The sequence below is a fragment of the Nansenia antarctica genome (genome assembly GCF_963989245.1).
Source record: "Nansenia antarctica genome assembly, chromosome: 3".
Lineage (NCBI taxonomy): Eukaryota > Metazoa > Chordata > Actinopteri > Argentiniformes > Microstomatidae > Nansenia > Nansenia antarctica.
Genome location: NC_137688.1, coordinates 48,593,704 through 48,615,125, shown reverse-complemented (window position 1 = coordinate 48,615,125; position 21,422 = coordinate 48,593,704). Strand labels below are relative to the sequence as shown.

The 21,422-nt window shown below is 44.1% G+C and overlaps 2 protein-coding genes across 2 annotated transcripts in view; one reads left to right on the top strand and one right to left on the bottom strand.

Moving 5' to 3' along the window:
- The window catches only part of col28a1a (collagen, type XXVIII, alpha 1a), a gene marked incomplete at both ends in the record, with an annotated part of 19,036 nt that extends 1,880 nt beyond the window's left edge, over positions 1–17,156 (top strand). The window contains 31 exons of the mRNA XM_080527346.1: positions 209–268; positions 1,408–1,461; positions 1,567–1,611; positions 1,724–1,750; positions 2,191–2,235; positions 2,341–2,385; positions 3,715–3,768; positions 3,925–3,993; positions 4,237–4,305; positions 4,560–4,628; positions 5,467–5,535; positions 5,652–5,720; positions 5,937–6,005; positions 6,138–6,206; positions 6,546–6,617; positions 7,627–7,695; positions 8,380–8,451; positions 10,376–10,444; positions 10,797–10,865; positions 10,969–11,037; positions 11,279–11,347; positions 11,511–11,579; positions 12,153–12,221; positions 12,851–12,919; positions 13,239–13,319; positions 13,566–13,601; positions 13,710–13,746; positions 13,873–14,427; positions 14,947–15,104; positions 15,881–16,172; positions 16,984–17,156. Of these exons, the coding sequence (XP_080383472.1) occupies positions 209–268; positions 1,408–1,461; positions 1,567–1,611; positions 1,724–1,750; positions 2,191–2,235; positions 2,341–2,385; positions 3,715–3,768; positions 3,925–3,993; positions 4,237–4,305; positions 4,560–4,628; positions 5,467–5,535; positions 5,652–5,720; positions 5,937–6,005; positions 6,138–6,206; positions 6,546–6,617; positions 7,627–7,695; positions 8,380–8,451; positions 10,376–10,444; positions 10,797–10,865; positions 10,969–11,037; positions 11,279–11,347; positions 11,511–11,579; positions 12,153–12,221; positions 12,851–12,919; positions 13,239–13,319; positions 13,566–13,601; positions 13,710–13,746; positions 13,873–14,427; positions 14,947–15,104; positions 15,881–16,172; positions 16,984–17,156 (2,841 nt within the window). The remainder of the gene's footprint in view (positions 1–208; positions 269–1,407; positions 1,462–1,566; positions 1,612–1,723; positions 1,751–2,190; positions 2,236–2,340; positions 2,386–3,714; positions 3,769–3,924; positions 3,994–4,236; positions 4,306–4,559; positions 4,629–5,466; positions 5,536–5,651; positions 5,721–5,936; positions 6,006–6,137; positions 6,207–6,545; positions 6,618–7,626; positions 7,696–8,379; positions 8,452–10,375; positions 10,445–10,796; positions 10,866–10,968; positions 11,038–11,278; positions 11,348–11,510; positions 11,580–12,152; positions 12,222–12,850; positions 12,920–13,238; positions 13,320–13,565; positions 13,602–13,709; positions 13,747–13,872; positions 14,428–14,946; positions 15,105–15,880; positions 16,173–16,983) is intronic.
- A 1,039-nt stretch (positions 17,157–18,195) lies between these two features.
- c1galt1a (core 1 synthase, glycoprotein-N-acetylgalactosamine 3-beta-galactosyltransferase 1a) lies at positions 18,196–20,060 on the bottom strand (the record flags this gene model as incomplete). Its single annotated transcript, XM_080527345.1, has 2 exons — positions 18,196–18,351; positions 19,455–20,060. 2 exons carry the CDS (start codon positions 20,058–20,060, stop codon positions 18,196–18,198), a joined length of 762 nt encoding a protein of 253 aa, XP_080383471.1.
- Between the last annotated feature and the right edge of the window lie 1,362 nt (positions 20,061–21,422).

The window sequence follows — 21,422 nt, the reverse complement described above, 5'->3', positions numbered from 1 at the left end:
AGCAGTGTTGTTGCATCCAAATCGGTTAGAGGCACAATAATTGCCTAAATCGCAATTAAAAAAACACCAAGGATGAAATTCAGTTATTATCAACGATAAGATGAATCTGAAGTAACTTGAGTTGGGGGGCGTCGGGCCGGGGGAGATGGGGGAGATGGGGGCGTTGCCATTGATTGAGATTGCTGTGTGTTCTGCATGTCTGTTTCAGTGCCCAGAGCCCAAGTTGTGCTTGTGTGACCGAGGGGAGAGAGGTCCCGCAGGAAGCCCAGTGAGTGCTCTCACCTGCGACTGATACCGTTCCTTATTCCATTCCAGTCCTTACAATGAGCCCGTCCCTCCGATCTCAACCTCCTCCAGCCTCCACCGGCCTCATCATCTCACCTAACCTCACCTAGCTTTAGCTTAGCAGCAGCAGCAGCATCCTCTAGAAGTACCTTTCCATTTGTGAACATGTCGAAAGAACAACCCCTTTCAGAGCGATTTTCATTTGAATGAAACTTTTTCTCTTTTCCCCTGATGATGTTACATCACAGACACATAGTATACACTAGCTGCTCTCCATCTTACCCTACTCTGTTGCCTCCACATCAACCCCACTGTGTTTCCCAGTATCTGGGTCCCCAGTGGGCAGTACCTCACATCGAGGTAGAACACTTGTTAGTGCCCCCCCTCTGTTTCCCAGTGTGATGTGTGTGATGACTCCATGTTGACAGTGGTTTATTCTGCTCTATGGAGGGGCAGTAATCCTCAGACAGGGGTGTGTTGTTCCTGGCTCTGGTTCAGCTGGATAACCAGACATCTCTCTCTGGGCCCTACTGTAGCTGTAGTGCCCCTACTCCTCTCATCCCCACCCCCCACCCCACCGCACACACCCCCACCCTCCCGACCCTGAATACACAACAGGTGCACGAGGCCTCTGTCCACTCAGGAGGGTCCGGACCAGGGCACGGCATCAAAGACTAGGAAGTGTGTTTCCCACACTGTCTGCAAGTGTAGCAGGCCTCAAACAGGGGGGTTACGGCAAGGCCAGCACGGCCGGCTGTGTTTTCACTAGCCGTGCTCCTGAATAGAGGCTCCCTCGCTGGACGCAAAGGTCAAGGATGGGAGATTAAGTGAATTAGGCAAACACACGGGGCCGGATCAGCACGGGGCGCAGAGCTAACCTTGCAGGGGGGGGGGGTCAGGGTTATGTTGTAATACACAGAGGTTATAAAGGGGTCACACATACACACACACACACACACACACCGAACGGCCGCTCTCACCTTATGCCATAACACGCGATGGGAAAGGGACTAGATAGGGGGCCCAAAAACTCACATTCTGATTTGTCCCCTTAATCTCCCCCTCTGTCTCTCCCTCCCCTTTAATCTCCCCCTCTGTCTCTCCCTCCCCTTTTTAATCTAGGGGAAAATAGGCGAACCGGGATCTGACGGGCCTGCCGGTCCGAAAGGATATCGCGTGAGTTCTCGTTTGTCCGATGATAATCCACCGTTTGTGTTGAATGGGATAAAGGAATGTTGTTTTTTGGACGGTAAAGTATTTTTCTGGTCTCTGTCAACGTAGGGGGAACCTGGTATCAATGGCCGCCCAGGGATAGACGGCTTGGAGGTAATGTGGCATGCGTTTTAGTAACAGGACTGTAATACCAATCAGTGCTGTGTTGTTGTAGGTTGTGGAGGTGGTGTGGAGCAACTTTAACGTGATTCTCCTCCTTCTATAGGGTCGGCATGGTACTAGAGGGGAAAAGGTGAGATATTTCATATTGTTGCCATATGACTCTCATCCATACCTCAGTGATAATTAAAGAGTACAAGCACATTACAGTATTTGGAAGGGAGTCATGTTCAGACGGTCCAATGGAAAGTGGAAGTCCCTGATACACAATGGAAACACTGTAAAAACATCCTGGAACACAATGAAAATGCAGTGAAAATGTCGTGAAAATGCAGTGAAAACGCATTGAAAATGCAGTGAAAACACAGTGAAAACACAGTGAAACTCAGCTTCACACCGCTTGTCGCAGTCTCTGTCCTGCCGTGACACCAGACAAAGGTGCCAATGCTGTTAGACATGGCAGGCATCATCAGTTGAATGAGTGAAATAACATCCGTTGAACGAGTGCCTATCGTCCTCCACTTGCACGCCATGGGTTTAGTTCTCACTCTCACCGCCCGTGCTGTTTTCCAGGGGGAGCGAGGAGAGTGTGGCGCCCCCGGGATGAAGGGAGATCAAGTAGGTTTTATGAATGGTCGTCCTCCGTGCTGGTTCCATTCTGATGGGTGGCTGTGGTCCGTGTGGATTAATCACATTGTGATCTGATCTGTTGTCTTCCCACAGGCTGGGGACGGCCCTCCTGGCCCACGAGGACCCAGAGGAGAGCAGGTGACTCACTGTGCTGCCGGCTTGGGCATTTTTCATGAGACATAACACTTAATTTATTTTTTCCCTGAAAACGTTAGATTGCACCAGATCAGTTTGCGTGTTCATTTTATGAGGCGGTAATGCAGGAATGGTCAGTATCTATGAAGGCATACGGTATATGTAGACACCAACTTAGGACTCTATTTGAAGAAAAACAGGTAACCAAATTCTTGAGATTAATCGTAGTCAACCTTTCTATAATCTCTCCTAATGTGTCTTCAACAAAACCATGTGACGTTTGCAGTGAAATGAAAATAAATACTTCATATTGATTCTCCCATAACTTTCTCCTTGAGCTAGAGAAAAGTTAATTGTTCTACTTTTTTTACCCACCAATTTAGATTGTAGAGCCCAAATAGACTTTGAATGCGGTACGTAAAAAAATGACAACATTTTGAAAAATTGAGGCTAAATAAAATTCAGTCCACTCAGTCCTCATTCATACCTGTGAATGAGTGAGTGGTCAAATTGAATGATTCCTGTGCGTCTCGCATCCATGTTGAAACAATCAGGGAAACATGGAGATGCACATTGAGAATGGCCACTCTCCTGCTCTGCACTTATGGAATGTGAAGTCCCGGATTAGATGTTATCCCCCTCCCAATGTAGCGTATCTAAAGCAGTGAATCCAAGCCTGCCCTGTATTGTTCTGATCTTTCAGCACACTTTGTTCCATAGGATTAGTGTTTCGGCACATTTTATCCATTCCCACTCCTCTTCTTAAATGCTTGCCCCCTCCAGCGTTGGCATGGTGACAGCAGCCAACGTCTGAGTGTGCTGAAGTGGTCAGACAGTCCTGCCCTGACCCAGGTTCCCATGAGGGCCACCTATGCGGATAATCTGACAACTATGGACGATAGTAGAGGTGTTACTTAAGCCCCCCTGTCCCCCCGCCCCCGCCCCCTCCCTAAAAACACAGGACAGGTTTCCCATTCCATAACTTGGATTTGAACTTTTAAACCCGAGCGTGGCGGGTAGGAGCTTTTAAATGAATTCCAGTACATGAGTCAAATAAACGACTAAATAAATCAACAATACATGTTATATACTTATAGTTGATTTATTGATTGATTTACTTGTTTGTGATGCATATCATTTGAATTCAACCACTGAATGTGTGTGTGTGTGTGTGTGTGTGTGTGTGTGTGTGTGTGTGTGTCTGTGTGTGTGTCTGTCTGTGTGTGTGTGTGTGTGTGTGTGTGTGTGTGTGTGTCTGTCTGTCTGTCTGTGTGTGTGTGTGTGTGTGTGTATGTGTATGTGTGTGTGTGTGTGTGTGTGTCTCTCTGGCAGGGTCCTAGTGGAGGCCCTGGGGAACTGGGTCCAGAGGGGCCGGCAGGGACTAAAGTAAGGCTGCTGTTCTGTACACCATCCTCTCCCTCCAGACATTTTACAATAAAAGAAAACACGGAAAAAATGTATTCGTCCAATTGGTAAAATGAATAATCCTACTGGCTCATTCCCAGGGTGATCGTGTTAATAATCCTACTCGCTCGTTCCCAGGGTGACCGTGGAACCGTCGGAATCACTGGACCTCCGGGGGATGCTGGGATTGGATTTCCTGGTTCAAAGGTGAATGGTTGGGTTCCCTTTATCCATCCTAAATGCAATGTAATGCAATGGTGCTGGTGGTGCTGGTGCTGGTGGTGCTGGTGGTGGTGGTGGTGGTGGTGGGGGTGGTGGTGGGGGTGCTGGTGGTGGTGCTGGGGGTGGGGGTGGTGATGTTAGTGATTCTTGAGACCGGACTAGCCGGCATGAAATCTCCGTTGATCTCCCAGGCTTCTAACCCCTTCTACTGTCTGGAACACATTCTAGGGGACTAAGGGAAACCAAGGCAGACATGGACCCCCTGGTGCGATGGGGATGGGTGAACCAGGACTACCGGTGGGTAACCTGTCTGACTGCAGCCACTCATACGGCTCCATCTAGCCCTCTCGTAGAATTCCTCACGCATGTGTGCTCCCAGCCAGGCACAGAACAGATATCATCAACTCAATTGCTTGTGTGTTCGTTGCTATCAGAGTCTCCACTAGGTGGAGCCATATCTCACATAAAGACGTTTATGACTGGAAAGCGAATGGAGAGCATTGTCTCTTAGACGGTATCCTTTTGTCATGTATACATGTGTTGTCTACCAGGGTCCCCCTGGTCCAGGAGGGTTGCAGGGGTCACAGGGCATTGCAGGAGAGGGCCTCCCCGGGCACAAGGTGAGTCTCACCATCACTGGCTTCTCAACGGTCCCCGTGGACCAGCTGTTGAACTCACTCATCGTCTGCCTCAAGAGCCTCTCTCACTCCCTTTGTATGTGACGATGTAAGTCTCTAGGCTGTAGGTGTTTGTGAGATAATAATAATAATAATAATACATTAGACTTATATAGCGCTTCTCTAGACACACAAAGACGCTTTACAAACTGAAAAGATCGAATAGTAATAATAAAAAGAAACAAAAGGTAAATAGAAGAAAGTATAGGGGCCTAATTAAGGTAGTGCTGGGGCAGATAAGGACATTATACTGTAGGACTGGTGTGTAAACATAGCTTTTCATTGTGATACTGACTTCAACGGCCTTGTGGTTAGAGCGTCCGCCCCCATGACTGGACGGTTGGGGGGGGGGGTTCTATCCCCTGGTCGAGTCATACCGAAAATACTATTAAAAATGGGACGCAGTGCCTCTCTGTTTGACACTCAGGATGATGGATTGGGGTTTAAGGCTCTGCGACAAAGTAGCAGACTGTCCAGGATTTTCTATGTGTATATTAAGCTGCCTCACACAATAGAAAGAATATATAGGCCCCTGTGCTATGCGCTGTTCTGTGTCCTCAGGCGACCAAAGATGAATAACTTTCTTTATGATAGCTCAAGTGTGTTAAGATAAGATAGGAGTTTAATCACCAGAGGGGGAAATTTGATTGCCCCAGCCCAATACGAACATTAAAAAAAACATTCAGACACAAAGAATATCAACGCAACAAATACAGGATGACAGCAACAGACAGACAATCAAAAGTGAATTCCTGCTGATGTCTCTGTGTCTTTGTTTCAGGGTGACAGGGGTTACGAGGGTCCTAAAGGGGTGCGTGGGCCCCCAGGATTGGGGTTCAAAGGTGACAAGGTATGATTCCTGAGGCCGAGGCCGCCAAGTGTTAAGTCTCTTATTTGATGATCACCATGAAAACCTCCTGTGCAGTCAAGGCATGACCTATGACCCCTTTCACCTCTGACCTCCAGGGAAATGGAGGAGCCCCAGGGTTGGCAGGAATCATGGGATTTCCAGGAGCAGGCATCCAAGGAGAAAAGGCAGGGACCTATTTGTTGTCCTCTTTTATTGTGCCTCAAATAGTCACTATGAACTGAATCTCTTCATCTCTTCATCTTATAAAGGAATGGTCTAAACACATTGACTTGTTGTGCCTCTCAGTGATGCCATTCATTTGATACTCATCCTTCTCTCTCTCTCTCCCTCTCTCTCTTTCTCTCTCCCCCCCCCCTACCCCCCTCTCCCTCTCTGTGCAGGGAGACCAAGGGCCGGTGGGGCCGTCTGGTCCTAGAGGTCCTCCAGGTCTGGGTATAGTGGGCCCAAAGGTAGGTGGAACAACATGTGGTTGTGGATGACACGGCGAAGTAGATAAATAGATGGAGATCTAGAATCTCAAAGAGAGGTCCAGATGTGTTTTATTTCATGTCATGTTGGAGCTGTGTTGTTTGTCTCCACAGGGGGACCAGGGGTTTCCGGGGGAGCACGGGCCACAGGGGGAGAGAGGGGTAGGGGAGCCAGGGCCAAAGGTAAGATGAGAGACCCCCTACCAGGCATACAGGGCGGTCTCAAAGGGCCCCAAACTAAGACAGTTCTACACTGCGTCAGCCTTAGGAATGAACTTCTAAATATCTGCCCACATCTAACAATTAGGTCTCTCGAGTCAGTGATCGACACATATTCTAGATTTTAATTGACAGAGTAGCGAGAGAGAGTAGGTTCATTGAACAATTCAATGAATAGATGAATTAAAGATAAGCAGGTGTTGAGCATGTGTGTACATACATACAGTACATAAGTATCATTGCATTTCTTTGGTGTTGAACGTGGATGCCTGTGTGTGACGTGTGATCTGTGGTGTCCTCCAGGGTGAGCCCGGTCCAGGTGGGTCGGCTGGTATCCCCGGGATCCCTGGGGAAGATGGAGCTGTCGGACCTAAGGTAACTGGGCCGCTGGGCACCTAGGTCAAAGTTCAACTGTGTAAATGGCAGTAGTACACAAGGCAGAGGACTCACATGCACGACTCAGGGATAATAACTTAAATCCAAAAGGATAGTCTTTAATCAAAATTTTAAAAAAGCAGCGTTCGAGCAGTCAATGAGTCAATGAGTAGGCAGATGGTCCAGTAAGGGGTAGGCAAAGAGTACAGTAGTACACAGGGTGGCAGTAATAGGGTATGCAGATAATCCAGTAGGAAGAAGGCAAAAGGCTAAGTCGGAATAAACTATCAGGGATCATAAACCTGGAAAGCTAAACACTAGGAAATAATGGCTGGGATGTTTTGATGAATAGTACAAAAAGGAACTGGCGTAGAGACAGGGGGAACACACAGACTAAATACACAGGCAGGGCTGGCCGCGGGGATACGCTGTCTACGCGATTTCCTAGGGCCACAACCACTAGAGGGGGCCACACTTTTGCCGTCGATTTAGCGCAAACTACCATCCGTCAATTAAAAACTGAGCTAGCATCCCCCCCAACCCCATCGACGAAACGTGGCAGGGGAGGGCTACAATCAAAGTCTTGCTTAGGGCCACCAAAGTCGACGGACCAGGCCTGTACACAGGGAAAGATGATGAGGAACAGGTGAAGCTAATCAGGGCGGGGTTAGACAATCACACAGACGGGAAACACAGAAGGGCAGGATGTAAAGTGAGACGAAATTTAGAGAGAAGGTGACTAAACACAAAAGCAAACAGGAACTATAAATGAATCACATGAAACAAAGACAAACATAAACTCAGGAACTGGGCGAGACGTTATAAACTGGACCTCATGGCGTTCCATCTTATTACACTCTGTGAAAACGAAGCGTTTGAATGACGTATTCCATAATGCACACTTAAATACTGGGCTCTCTGAAATGAGAAATGTTGATTGTGTACTGTAAGTTGTTGATTTGCCTATGTTTTTGTTTTTGTTGTTGTTGTTGTCGGTGGATTAAATCAGGGTGAAATGGGATTAGCCGGACTCCGAGGTACAGAGGGTGTGCCGGGCAAAGGAATTCCTGGAGAAAAGGTGAGAGTGTCACCTACGCTATAGGTTTCATGAAGGTGACACACCTTTAGTCATATTGGAGAGCACAACCTCATTTAACCTTGAGCAAATAATGCTCAAGTGCAATTGGTATGAATGGTTTAAGATTACTGTCAATGGGTGTAATGACAGAGAAAACACTGTGGAACCGTCACGGAAGTTGACTCAGTCAATAGACGTTCTCACAAAGTCAATATCCTTTAGAATAAAGTAAATATCCTTTTGACATACAGTTCGGCAATATATAATGCATTATAGTCTTACTCTTTTTATATTTGCTAAGTGTAATTATACATGTGTACACTATTTGTTTAATGTTTAGCATTTTCCTTCTTTTATTCGTTCTTTTCTCTTATCTCTTTTCTCTTCTCTCTTCTCTCTTCTCTTCTCTTTTATTAAAAACTGATTTTCTTTGATCTTTAAATTATTTGTTCTTTGATCGTTATTTTATTTGTAATTGATTTCTCCTGTGTGTGTGTGTGTGTGTGTGTGTGTGTGTGTGTGTGTGTGTGTGTGTGTGTGTGTGTGTGTGTGTTGTGCGTGTGTGTGTGTGTGTGTGTGTGTGTGTGTGTGTATGTGTGTGTATATGTGTGTGTGTGTGTGTGTGTGTGTGTGTGTGTATATATATATATATATGTGTGTGTGTGTGTTTGTGTGTGTGTGTAGGGTGACAGAGGTGACCGGGGGCTCAGAGGGCTGTCTGGGTCTACAGGGCCAGTCGGACCAGCGGGAGCCAAGGTATGTTCAACATGGGGGCATATGACGACCCCAACAGGTAAACCACTAGATTTTAGTTATGGGAATGTAAGGGTTAACGTCAGAGTCACATTTCTGGTGTGGGAATGTGATTCAGCTGCGTCTTGGTTGGTGTTCCATCATTTATGATAGATGTCAAGATGTTTGGGAATGCTAGGGTGTTTATGATAGGGTAATAAACTAAAACGTTTTCGTCACTGTTCCTGCACTAACTGATAAAAGTCGACACTTACCGCCAATTACATGCGTCACTGTTTTTTTGTGTCACCGCAGCACAATGCAGCTGTTTCATGTATTACTACCTCATTGTTTGCATGGCCACAATAGGTCCCCAGATGTCGACATCCAGTAGCGCTTATCTCCCGATTTGTTTGCTGATATTATTAGCGTCGTTATCGTCCAATATGGGAGGCGTACTGAAAGGCAGCTGGAAAATGTGTGCGTTGGATAATATCTGCGGACTCCCTATTGTTACAGAAAAGACATTGATAGAACTGTTTAGAGGAATATTGCCAGAATGCCTTGATTGCGCTCACGTAGTATATACTGCTTATGTTGATTAAAGAGGATTTGACAGGGCCATTGTTACTGAATAGATTTATTGTCGGGTGGGGACACAAAAGCCAGACAGGTTTTGCAAGATTTGTGATTATGTGCAGGTGCAAGTATGGTGGATATCCTTTTGGGGGGATAAAATATACAGTATAAAGGTTTAATTGTGTTAATATTGTATATATTGAAATTACCTTTGAGGCACAGAAACTGGAGGGAGGGGTTCGTCTGAGCAAATCAGCATAACTAGTCATTCTACACCTGAGACAATGGAGACCAGCTCCGCCGCTCAAGTGCTTGCATTTGCATAATTATCATAAGGAATAATTGTCATAAGGACCTGATCACCTCTTTTGTGTTCCCTGGGTCTGTCTGGAACACCCAGAAACTGGAAACAATGTAACCCGTCCACCTTTTGTGATCACTCTGCACAGAGGATCCTGGGAAGGATTGGGAGGCCTTGCCGACCTGTATAAATGTGAGGCTCTGAGAAGTGCTCAGGACCTCTGTTCATGAACTGACGTCGGCTCTGCATTGTTACTCACTACAATAAAGGGTCTTTCTCTGTGATGATCTACAGCTCAGTTTTCCTGAATTGTTTTATTGGTTAAGTAATTGAAACTATTAGAGTAAGGTTAAATCCACAACACAAGGAGATAAGCGAGGGCGTCTAGCACCCGAGAAAGGGGTAGAGAGTAGTTTCCCAGAAACCTCGCTTCTAGTTTAATTGTCTGGCTAATTGTACCCCCACCACTGGCCCAACCACACGACTACCACAGGCCCAACCACACAACATGTTGTTGTTGTTGTTTTTTAACGTAAATTTTTTCTGGGTGGGGCAGTCCCACTCATATATTTCATTTTATTGGATAGAGATAGTGAAGGTAGACAGGAAAGTAAGGAGGAGAGGGCATGTCAGCAGGGCATGGGCCGGATTCGAACCCATGCCAACACAGGCATATGTGTGCACTGTAGACCATGGTGCTAGACCACTGGACCACCCCAGGCCACTACGACCTGTTGTGAACTGTTTGTGACCTGGAATGTTTTTCCTCCCCTATAAAAGGGGAACCCTGAAGCCGCGTCTGAATGGATGCTCAGACTGGCCCCCGTTTCTGTATATATCTCCTTACTCATATTGTGGTGTAACAAGACTTTGTTTCTTAAACCTCATCTCTAAAGAGTCCAAATATGGTGGTAACCCTAGACTTCAACCACACTACTCATGACACTCTCTCGGTTCATAGTTGTGAGTTAGTCTGCAGGAACAAGGGAAAATACTGATAATACAGGAATTGACTTGTACTCAGTGTTTAATGTCCTGTACACAAGGTGACATCCTTCTTGTGTTTAGGGAGAGCCTGGCAGCTTAGGCCTGATGGGCTTACCAGGGCCTCCTGGGCGCGGCTTACCTGGATCAAAGGTAGGTGGCACACACACACACACACACACGCACACACACACAGACACACACACACACACACACACACACACACACACACAGGTGTGTATCCATTCCATGCATTACAATGAGCCCGTCCTCTGATTTCTCCCTCTACTGATACACACACACACACACACACACACACACACACACACGCACGCACACACACACACACACACACACATACTGATGACACAAGACAGTGTGTCAGTCCAGCGTGTCTCCAAAAACATCGGCTCCCACCACGAACAAACCCTTCCATTTCTGCTTCTGACTGAGTGAAATGAATAAAGTGATATGAAAGTGTCCATTATTATGTCCATGTTGACAGGGTGAACCTGGGCCGATGGGGCAGGCTGGCCACGTGGGAGAGCCGGGAGTAGGGATCGCTGGGCCTAAGGTAACCAGAACACACAGTATCCACCCTGTTTTCAATACCGAAAAGGCACTGCCCCGAGCACCATGGAGAATGAGTGCTGCGTATGTGTTTGTCTCTCCAACAGGGTGACAGGGGGAACCCCGGACCAGTAGGCTCACTTGGGTTGAAGGGAGACGGCTACCCAGGACCTCAGGTGAGTAGGCCTGGGGGAGAGCCTGGGAGAGGACCTGGGAGAGGACCTGGGAGAGGACCTGGGGGAGGGTGGCAGAGGGATTCAAGAATTGGTCCAGATAATATGATGATGATATAATGATGTTATGCTGATATTGCACATTTCAAGCACATTTCAAGACTAATGGCTTGAAGAACAGACTGAACATTGCATTGTGAGACAGCATTGTAAATGTGTTCCTCTTTTTTTTTTTTTTTTACAGGGTCTCCCAGGGTTACCAGGGCAACAAGGAGAGATTGGTCCTGAGGGGATAGGATTACCTGGTCCTAAGGTTAGCGCGTTACCCCACGAATCAACATTAAATACACACCATTCTCTCACGCACACACACACACACACACACACACACACACACACACACACACACACACACACGTCACTTGAATTGAGACAGTTCAACATATTGAGACAGTTCAACATTCAACGTATTTCAGGGTGACAGAGGATCATCAGGGGTACCAGGACCGTCTGGACCTCCTGGGATCGGCCTGCTGGGACTGAAGGTCAGAGCAGAACACAAATAATAGAATCCTGTTGGCTACAGTACTTCTTTTTAAAAAATGACGGTCGAGAGAGGACGCTGGCGTTGCTTGTTCGCCGCTTCTCCGCACGAAATCTAGGTGTAACTGCAGTATACAGAGCAGATTGTCCTACAAAGACACTTAGATTTAGATTTAGTAATCTAAAAATTAATTAGACCCCTATACTTTCTTATACTTTTATTATTTTTTTATTTTTATTTTTATTTTACTACTCGATCTTTTCAGTTTGTAAAGCGTCTTTGAGTGTTCACATTTTTTTTTAAAGCGCTATATAGGTCTAATGTATTATTATTATTATTATTATTACTTCTAACTGTAGAGATAATCCAGATAATCCAACTTTACATGTCGGTATATTACGTAATAACAATGTCATTACATGGTAGTCATAGATAGATAAGACATAGATAATGTCATAGGAACATTATGGGTGTACATAATAGCAACATTAGTATTATATGGTATTTTAAGTTGTAACATGGCAATTCTCCATTCGACTCGATGTTGACGGATATATGTGGATGTGTGTTGCAGGGTTCTGTGGGCCAGCCGGGGGCGTCTGGTCTGCCAGGCCTCCCAGGAGAGGGCATACAGGGGCCCAAGGTAGGGCCTGCTTGTTAGGCTGCCATGGCTGCTGCTCATTCAGACATAATGATATGATACAGTACTGCATTTCCTGGTACTCTGCATGTCTGTTACTCTGCAATGGCAATAATGTTCAGTCTAATCTAATCTAATCAAACATTGATGGGAATGATGACTAAGTGATTTATGGCCTCAGAGACTCAGAGACTGTGTTGTGTATCTGACATGTATAATGTAGAGATTTATTTGAAAGAAACCGGTCCAGCAGTTTTTGCTGTGCTGGTAGTCTAGTGTGTATGCATAATGTAGATGTGCTCCTTTTTTTTTTTTTGGGCTACTGTGCAATATTTTATCATGCTCACAAAATGTCTTATATTTATTTCGTTCAACCCTTATCTTAAGTTGGAGGGAGGGAACATATTCTCAGGACATATTTGCATACTCTGAGAACATGTTTATGTATTCTGAGAACGTATTTGTGGCAACGAGCCGGAGAAGCGTTACAGGGGAGAGGAGAGGGGATGAATTAATCATTTTTTTTGCTGATAGTGTCTTATGGACACCATGGGATCTGTAAGACTCCTTGATAAGATACCTGTGGTTCATCTGTTTTCTGTTTTTCTGCCTTGTCTTCTCGTGGCCTGAAGGGAGAGCCTGGCTTTCAGGGGCCAATGGGGCCTCGGGGACCGCCAGGAGACGGCCTGGAAGGAGAAAAGGTACAGAAACACAGACATCACTGTCAGTGACATGAGACAAGACCAAGTCTGGTACTGTGGACAGTGGACTCCCTTGTAGTGATTTGGCCAGCGAGCCAGCAATGACTACAGAATCTGGGGAAGATCTTCTGAAGCACAAATATGTTTATAATGAAGCGGTTTGGAGTCAAGCCAATTGGATCATTTTTTTCAAAACCGCCATCATACTTTTTAATGCAAATGTACTGTGTGGTCTGGCATCCAGGTTAACCTTTTGTCTATTTACTCTAAATGTTTTTGTTGATGTAATAAACCATTTGTTGTGTTGTCATATTTGCAGGGAGACAGGGGCAATAGTGGTGACCGCGGGAGGAAAGGTGACAAGGGGGAATATGGAGAGACAGGATCAACTGGACCAATGGTATGAGAGCCTCTGCCCTTCATTATACACACACCATGGTTTCACACCATGTATGCTAATTGCTAACCTACACTCACATTTCCTATGTGGAAACTTGTGAGTTCTGTGCATTGACTCATAGGGGCATTGACTCATAGGGGCTCATAGGGGCTGTTTAACACTATAAAGCCAATAACATTATTTGTGCATATACTGTCTGCAATGCAAGTGCCTAACCACAGACATAAACTGTGTTCTAATTTACAGGGGAAATCTGGAGAGAAGGGGGAAGCTGGACTGACAGTGAGTAGGGCATAAGAACGGACATGGTTTACTGTAAACCTGTACTGAATCAGTTTGAATATCTCAACAATTCAAGATACAAACACGTGTCTATTCTTTTGCTTACAGAGAGAGGAAGTCAGCAGAATAATCAGGGAGATCTGTGGTAAGTCATACTGAACATAGTATCTTATATACCAGGACGTGCACACGAAACAATCCCTATCGATTTCGATGTATTCAATTTGAGTGGGATCAAAATAACCATGTCTCTCTGTGTTTATTTCGGAAGGCTGTGGTCTCAAATGTCGGGAGAGCCCGCTGGAGCTGGTGTTTGTGATTGACAGCTCTGAGAGCGTGGGGCCGGACAACTTTGAGGTGGTGAAGGACTTTGTGAACGCCCTGATCGACCGCTTGACGGTGAGCCGCGAGGCCGCGCGCATCGGCGTGGTCCTGTACAGCCACGTGGACGTGGTGGTGGTCAGCCTGAAGCAGCAGTCCAGCCAGGACGACGTCAAGGCCGCCGTCAGGAGGATGGCCTACCTGGGCGAGGGCACCTTCACGGGCAGCGCCCTCCAGCGCGCCAGCCAGCTGTTCCAGGCCTCGCGGCCCGGCGTGAGGAAGGTGGCAGTGGTGCTCACGGACGGGCAGGCGGACCGGCGGGACGCCGTGCAGCCCGAGGACGTGGCCCGGGAGGCCCACGCAGAGGGCATAGAGATCTTTGTCATCGGGGTGGTGAATAAGAACGACCCCCTCTACACTGAGTTCCAGGCCGAGATGAACGCCATCGCCTCAGACTCTGACGAGGAGCACGTGTACCTGATCGATGACTTCATGACTCTCAACTGTACGTGTTCTGACTTGAAAGTTGAGAGTTTTGTGAAAGGGATTGGTTGATTCCTGTTCAATTTGCAATATGCTAAATGCCTACCAGGGTTTTTATTATGAATAGATTATTATTATTATTAGTACCGGTAGTAGTATTAGCAGCTTATTATCATTATTATTATTATTATTAGTGGTGTTGTTGTTGTGGTTATCATTATTGTTATTATTATTATTACTGTTATTATTATTATTATTATTATTATTATTAATTATAATAGTTTATTATAATAATCTATTAGTAGATTATGATGAGAAATTGCTGTTGTTCTCATTATTATTATTGTTATTATTATGAGTGCTGTTGTTATCATTATTATTGTTATTATTATTATGAGTGCTGTTGTTATCATTATTATTGTTATTATTATTGTTATTATTATTATTATTATTATTAATAATACTACTTTATTATTATAATATATTAGTAGATTATGATGAGACTTTGAGACTGACTCTCTATGCCAACCTGTATGTACAGCCCTGGAGAGCAAGCTGTTGAGCCAGATCTGTGAGCACGACGATGCGACACTCTTCATCTCCAACTTCCTGCCGCCTGCCCCCGCGCCCACCTCAGTCATCTACAGGGAGGCTCCAGACAGGGCCGTCGTACCCGACTTTGATGAGGATTATAGAAGAGTAAGCAAAGACACGTGGATGAACAAACAGGCATAAATTGAACAAACATGACATAAAGTAGGGTGGACCTACTGCTACTGTGTTTTATTGTCCTCAGAACAGCACATCTCCACAAGTTCAAACATTTACCCAGTAATTCACTATTTGGCTACTCTTTGTGGTAACAAGGGTATGTGGTAACCAGCACACAGCTACTTTTACGAGGAAAACACAAACTACATGAAGTTTCAAGTTGATTTAGTTTTAAAGTGCATTTTCACCAAGGTCTCAACACACTATATATCATATAAAAACCAAACCCATAAAAAACACAGCACATGGGAAGGCTACACAATGATCTCAACATGGGATATGGGGAAAGGCAGTGGGGACGGGGAGTTGCTATGGGCAACCGTATGTAGCTCTAAAAAGGTGGGTCCTGAGGTTAGTCAAAAGTGGTGCAGGGGATGACAAGCAATCCAGCATCTTTCAATCTGAGGGGTACAAGTGAGTTGGTAGACTGGTAGACTGTTGGTAGACTGTTAAGGGATGTTAAAAGTAATACCTTGAAGTCTGTGTGCTGTTTTGCTGCTCATCCAATTTTGACGCAATAGTTCTAGTGTATCAAGCCAGACAACAAACCATAAAATACCCCAACAAACAAGATACGATTCAAACCTTTTCCATCCATATTGTGGATTTGTATACATAACATATTGAACATTCCACTTGTCACATCCACAAATAGCTGTCATGCATTAATTACTCTATGACCCCCCCCCCCCCCATCTTTTTAGCCTGTACTATCAGTGGATGCTGAGACTCCCCGTCCCCCCCAAGTCCCAGAGTTGGGGGGCTTCGATGAGAACTCCATTGACACGAGTCAGATAGCATCATTCTACGAGGATCCCCTGAATGAGCTCCCAGAGTTAATGCCACCGTCCTCCGGGGGGAGGGGGAACCAACGCCCCCGTGTCATCTCTGTGGTGGGCCCCCAGACCCCCAATAACTGGCTGCACGTCCCCGAGACCACACAGCCCCCCCTCACACAGCCACCTCCTCCCCCACTGCCCGACATCTTTATACCAGGTGAGCCCTATGTCACTATTCACATTTTATTGGTCTTTAATAACTTTGCTTTTACAATACAAACTATCAATGTATGATGGACAATTTAAAAATGCTATGAATGTCTTTGCTAAAATTGTAAAAGGTTAATAGATACATACGTCTTACATAACACCGGGAAACAATGGAAATACATATCTTTTACACCACCTGCACCTGACAGGTCCTTTCTTTTAAGAGTGTGTATCTTTGATTGGTGTGGTCTGCTATTGTTTCTTTGCATTTGCACCACCCACTGGAAAAATTTATAGGTAGTTGGTTTATTTTGTTTCTTTGACTGTGCTATGCTATGCTACTGTGCAATAACCAAGGGAATAGTGCAATGTTCTATAACCGTGCAATGTGTTTACATTCTTGTGTTTAGGTGTACATACACTGTATATAAGTTACTAGTTCATATGTTTATATCTTTATAAAAGTACATAGTTACATGCTAACACCCCCCTGTCTATATACCCCCCTGTGAATAGGCCATATAGTGTATATAAGTATATAAGTTTACATAATAGATACATTCTCAGATTCCTACCGATTACTTATCCCCCTATTTATATCCCCCTATTTCTGTCTATTTCTGTCTCATTCTTGTTTTTTATTATCTGAGAACTGAGTTTTATTATCTTAGGACAGTGTTGATTGTTAGGACCTAGGGTTTGCATTTCAATTTCGTTGTACCCCTACAATGACAATAAAGATCATTCATTTTTCAAAACGGTTATTGCAGCTTCAACAAACCAGAGTAATCAAAGATTAATTTGTTGTTTTTTTACAGCCGTTGGATGTAGACTAACCTTGGACCCAGGGCCTTGCCGGCAGTACGTGGTGAAGTGGTACTACGACCCAGAGGCCGACGCCTGTGCCCAGTTCTGGTACGGAGGTTGCCAGGGCAATGGGAACCGATTTGACGCGGAGGCCGCTTGCATGAAATCCTGCGGCCAAACGTAACAGACACTGTACTACGACAAGGGCCGTGTGAAAAGCCTGCACGTTCCCCTGTGACATCACAACTGACCCAAGGGATGCACTGAGGACATGGGCCTACATCACTACCAGTTTGACCACAGCTCAGGTCCATGACAGCACTGCTAGACTGATACTCCATGCAATAGCAAAGGAGACAAAGTGACCTGCTCTTAACTACTCTGTTATGATCTTCATGTAGTCTGTGGACTCCCCCCCCCCCCCCAAACACACACACACACGCCCCCCTCCCCTTTGTACAAAATGTTCAATCTGTTTATATTTTTTACAGTGTTCTATTTTGCCTTTGGATATACAATGCTAAAAAGTTACTGTGCTGAAAAATGTCCACTCTTGTTTTCATCTGTCATACTGTCATATTGTATTCTGTTGCCATGGTGTCTTAAGGGACACCTTAATTTCTTTCCACAAATCACGAATTTACACCCATTAGAGTTCGCTGGTCACTGATCTATCTACATGTGTATTCTTAACCTTTTATCTTCTTTGACAACTTTAATCAACGCCATAGTGGGCTTTACTTTAGCAAACTGAATGTAACCGAGGATATATTAGACCGCCAGAACTCCATAGGAGACATGGCTACTTCTACTGTGTGTAGAGGTTGATGTTAACACAAATTATATATTAATATAATATTAACATTAACCCTTGGTATATACTGTATGTTGTAAAGAAACTGAACACTTGACTGTAAATATATTGTTTATTGTTTAACATTGTACAACAGAATAAAGAAGGAAATGTCAAACTCAGAAATGTTGTATTTCACATAACAGAATAAACTTAAAAATAAGAAAATGTAAAATTAAGAAATAAATATAATTATAAAATACAATTAAACATAAATCAAAAGAAAAATATTGTTATGTACACCAATATTATATATTGTAAAAAGAGAGACATTGAAATGGAATTCACAATGGCTATGGGGTACTGTATGGAATGACACAGACATACAGTACATACTGAATAGTGAATGTACAGGTATTAAGTGCTTTCTTCAGAGATTGACTGTTCTGTTAGCTGCCACATCAGGATTGTACCTGTGCTGGTATCCATAGGGCCGCAGATGGTAGGTTAAGTACTCCAACTCGTACATTTCCACAGAGTGAATGTAGTGAAAAGATATTGCGAAATCTGAACAGCAGTCTGGGCCCTGAGGAAACACGAAAAGCCAGACTTAAGTATACGGATCCTTTAAAATGTATAGACATAAATATGACTTCATGAATAACTGCGTTATCAATCAATGGCTGATAGCACACCATAGAATGAGGCACGATATTGATGATGCATCAAGTGGTACCACTAAGTGGTATGGCAGTGTATTAGAAGCATAAAAAAGACAACAGGCCTACCTCACCACTACAAACACCATACTCTTATACTGTATTGAATTAATCTCATCCACATAGTTCAGAACTAAATGAGTAAAACGTTTTAAAATACTGAAGCGAGCTGAATGTGCTAAATTAGATTTAATAAACCTAATAGAACATAGAACAAGAGACAGCGAAAACTATGGAAAACAATGTCAGCATACTTCACATAAGCTCAAGTTTGTTCAGAATTCAAACCCACCATCCCAAATTAAAAGTTTACTTTACTTATGAGATTACATTATATCTTTTAGAACAATAGAGTCAATAAAGATGAAATTAGATGAGGCTTTTTGTAACGTCATTTATAGTTCCTGTTTGTTTTTGTGTTACTCACCTTGTCTTTCGTTTCAGACATTTCCCTTCCTGCCCTTGTGCTTCCCGCCTGTGTGATTGTCTACCCCACCCTGATTTCACCAGTCCCTCATCATCCTGTATATTTAGTCTGTGTGTTCCTCTGTCTCTGTGCCTATTCATCTTTGTACCTTTATGTCATATGTCCCAGCAAATGTCCTAAATGTGTTAAGATTCCTGGTGAGTGTTTTTTTCTGACTTTGGCCTACCCTTTGACTGCCAACCTGTGTACCAAACGCAGATTTTAAAAAATTAAACACTATTATTTTGGATTTCTCCTGAGTCGTGCATTTGGGTACCTGCGTACAACAGCCATTAGGCCTACACTTTTAACAATTTTCATGTCAGGAAAACTGGGTGTGGGCTTCTATAGAGAGTTATGAACATTAAGCTGTTTTAATCACACTCTTTCATGGTGTCAAAGTCTGCAGCAGTTGGTCCAGTACGGTTATGAGCTTCCAGAATTCATCAATATAAATGGGCTCCCAGTAAATGTAAGTGACAGTAAATAGGGGTGTGTGCTTACTTCTCTTGGGGTATAGTGGTCGTAACGCAGGTACCAGGGCCGGGCTCTGGGTGTTCTTTTAATGAGATAATTCTGTGGTGGGAAGGGATGGAACGTTTGTCGTCCTTTCTCGTCTCTGGAGTCGCCCGTCTCCACTTCCATGGTCTGCATACACGTCCCCAAAGCCATATCCTCAATGTCTGAATTGTGGGTACATTTCCCCGAATCAAACCCCTCTATGAATCTCCTAAGAGCCTCCTTGCTCAGTACATAGCCCGCGCCACCGCTCATGTACCCTTGTCGGAGGAAAGGGGCAAACCTTCGTCCCAAGTACACAGGCTCCTCTGTGTCGTATCGAGACAAGGTGTAGCGTAGGTTGTCCACCACGACAAATGTGTCGTCATCCGCTTTCAGAAACCAGTCTGCGTCGTTGAGGTGGTTCTTATAGATGTACTGGAAGGCTCTAATGGTTTTCCAATAGAGCTGGTCCCTTCCCTCTGTCACATTCAGTCCCACTGTAGGGAAATCAGTCTCCACAGAGCTCATGTACAGGACCTTGTTACAGCGCTTTCCCCATGTGGCCTTAATGTGTTTGGTTCTGGACTCCAGGTTGTTGGGCCCTGTCATGACCCAGCACAACAGTCGAGTCGTCTGAGAAAGATTGGTAGCAACACTTCTGTCCTCAACTGGAATGGAAAGTTCAATGTTTAAAGGCACGCGCACACACACACACACACACACACACACACACACGCCTTACAAAATGTGTTCCCTGAGTTATATCAATAATGCACTGCCCAGACTACCAAGGTTGTACTCACATTGCCGTAGGCTACATTTTCAAGTAGCTATATGTACTGTAGAGTATCACAATGCATCACCATATGTATTGGATCTCATCGTGACATCGTCATATCCTATCACCAATACCGAGCCCTAATTGTTATGTCTCCCTCCAAATGTCTGTGTTGTTAATGGATTTTTTTTTTTTTAATTCTCAAGCTCAGAATAATTGTTGTTTGTTGTTTGGCTACTGACAGGTTGTTATTCCATTCACCTTCACAGCTCTGTTTCTTTGGTTTTTAGATCATGATGACATTTTACAGCACTCTAAAACTTTGTCTGACAGGCAAACAGGAGAAACAGGACATACAGGGGGAAAAAAAACACACACACACACACACACACACACAGTAATCTCCAGGATAACAAGCAAGCAATTTGTACTGTATATCACTATTACGAGAGGAAAACATTGTGTGACATTGTGATTCATGACATGCTTTCTATATACAAATGCAAATAGATTATCCAGGAATTACCTGAGTGATTGTGAATGTCTCGCGGAACATGTGTGCTGATATCAATACCACTGGTGAACCAAGGTGAGAACCATGGTGGTGCTTTATGAACAAAAATTCCCATGGAGACAAATCCTATACAAAGTCCAGACACAAAGAGTATTTGCGAGCCCTTATGCCTCATTCCCTCCTTTCACACCTAAACCTATAAATGACATAAAAAGTAGTAATGTTCAGTTGCAGCAGGTGGACAATCCAAATGTGTATAACTAAATTGTCAAAATCAATGATTGTCATGATCAGTTTACTAGTGAAATTGCTCATGTAAAATAAAGTAAGTCATTACAAACAACTGCTTTAAGAATATGATCTAACATTATATTATAGTCTGTTGATATCCTCATGATATAAACATCTTATCTTACAGTCAGTGTCCCAAAAAGTCTAGAATAATATTATTTATATAAAAATTATCTTACCTGTCCACACAAAAGTGTTTTCAAATAAGAATTAAAAAATGTAAAAATATATATTGTATTTTAACCTTACCATATAATAATATAATAACTTTTATTTGTAATGTACTTTTCCTGCAAACGTATATCCTATAACGCACAACCAACTGAGAGCACACACTAGGGTAGGTTTAAAGGCAGGTGTAACATACCTCCTACTTACATGATTTTTG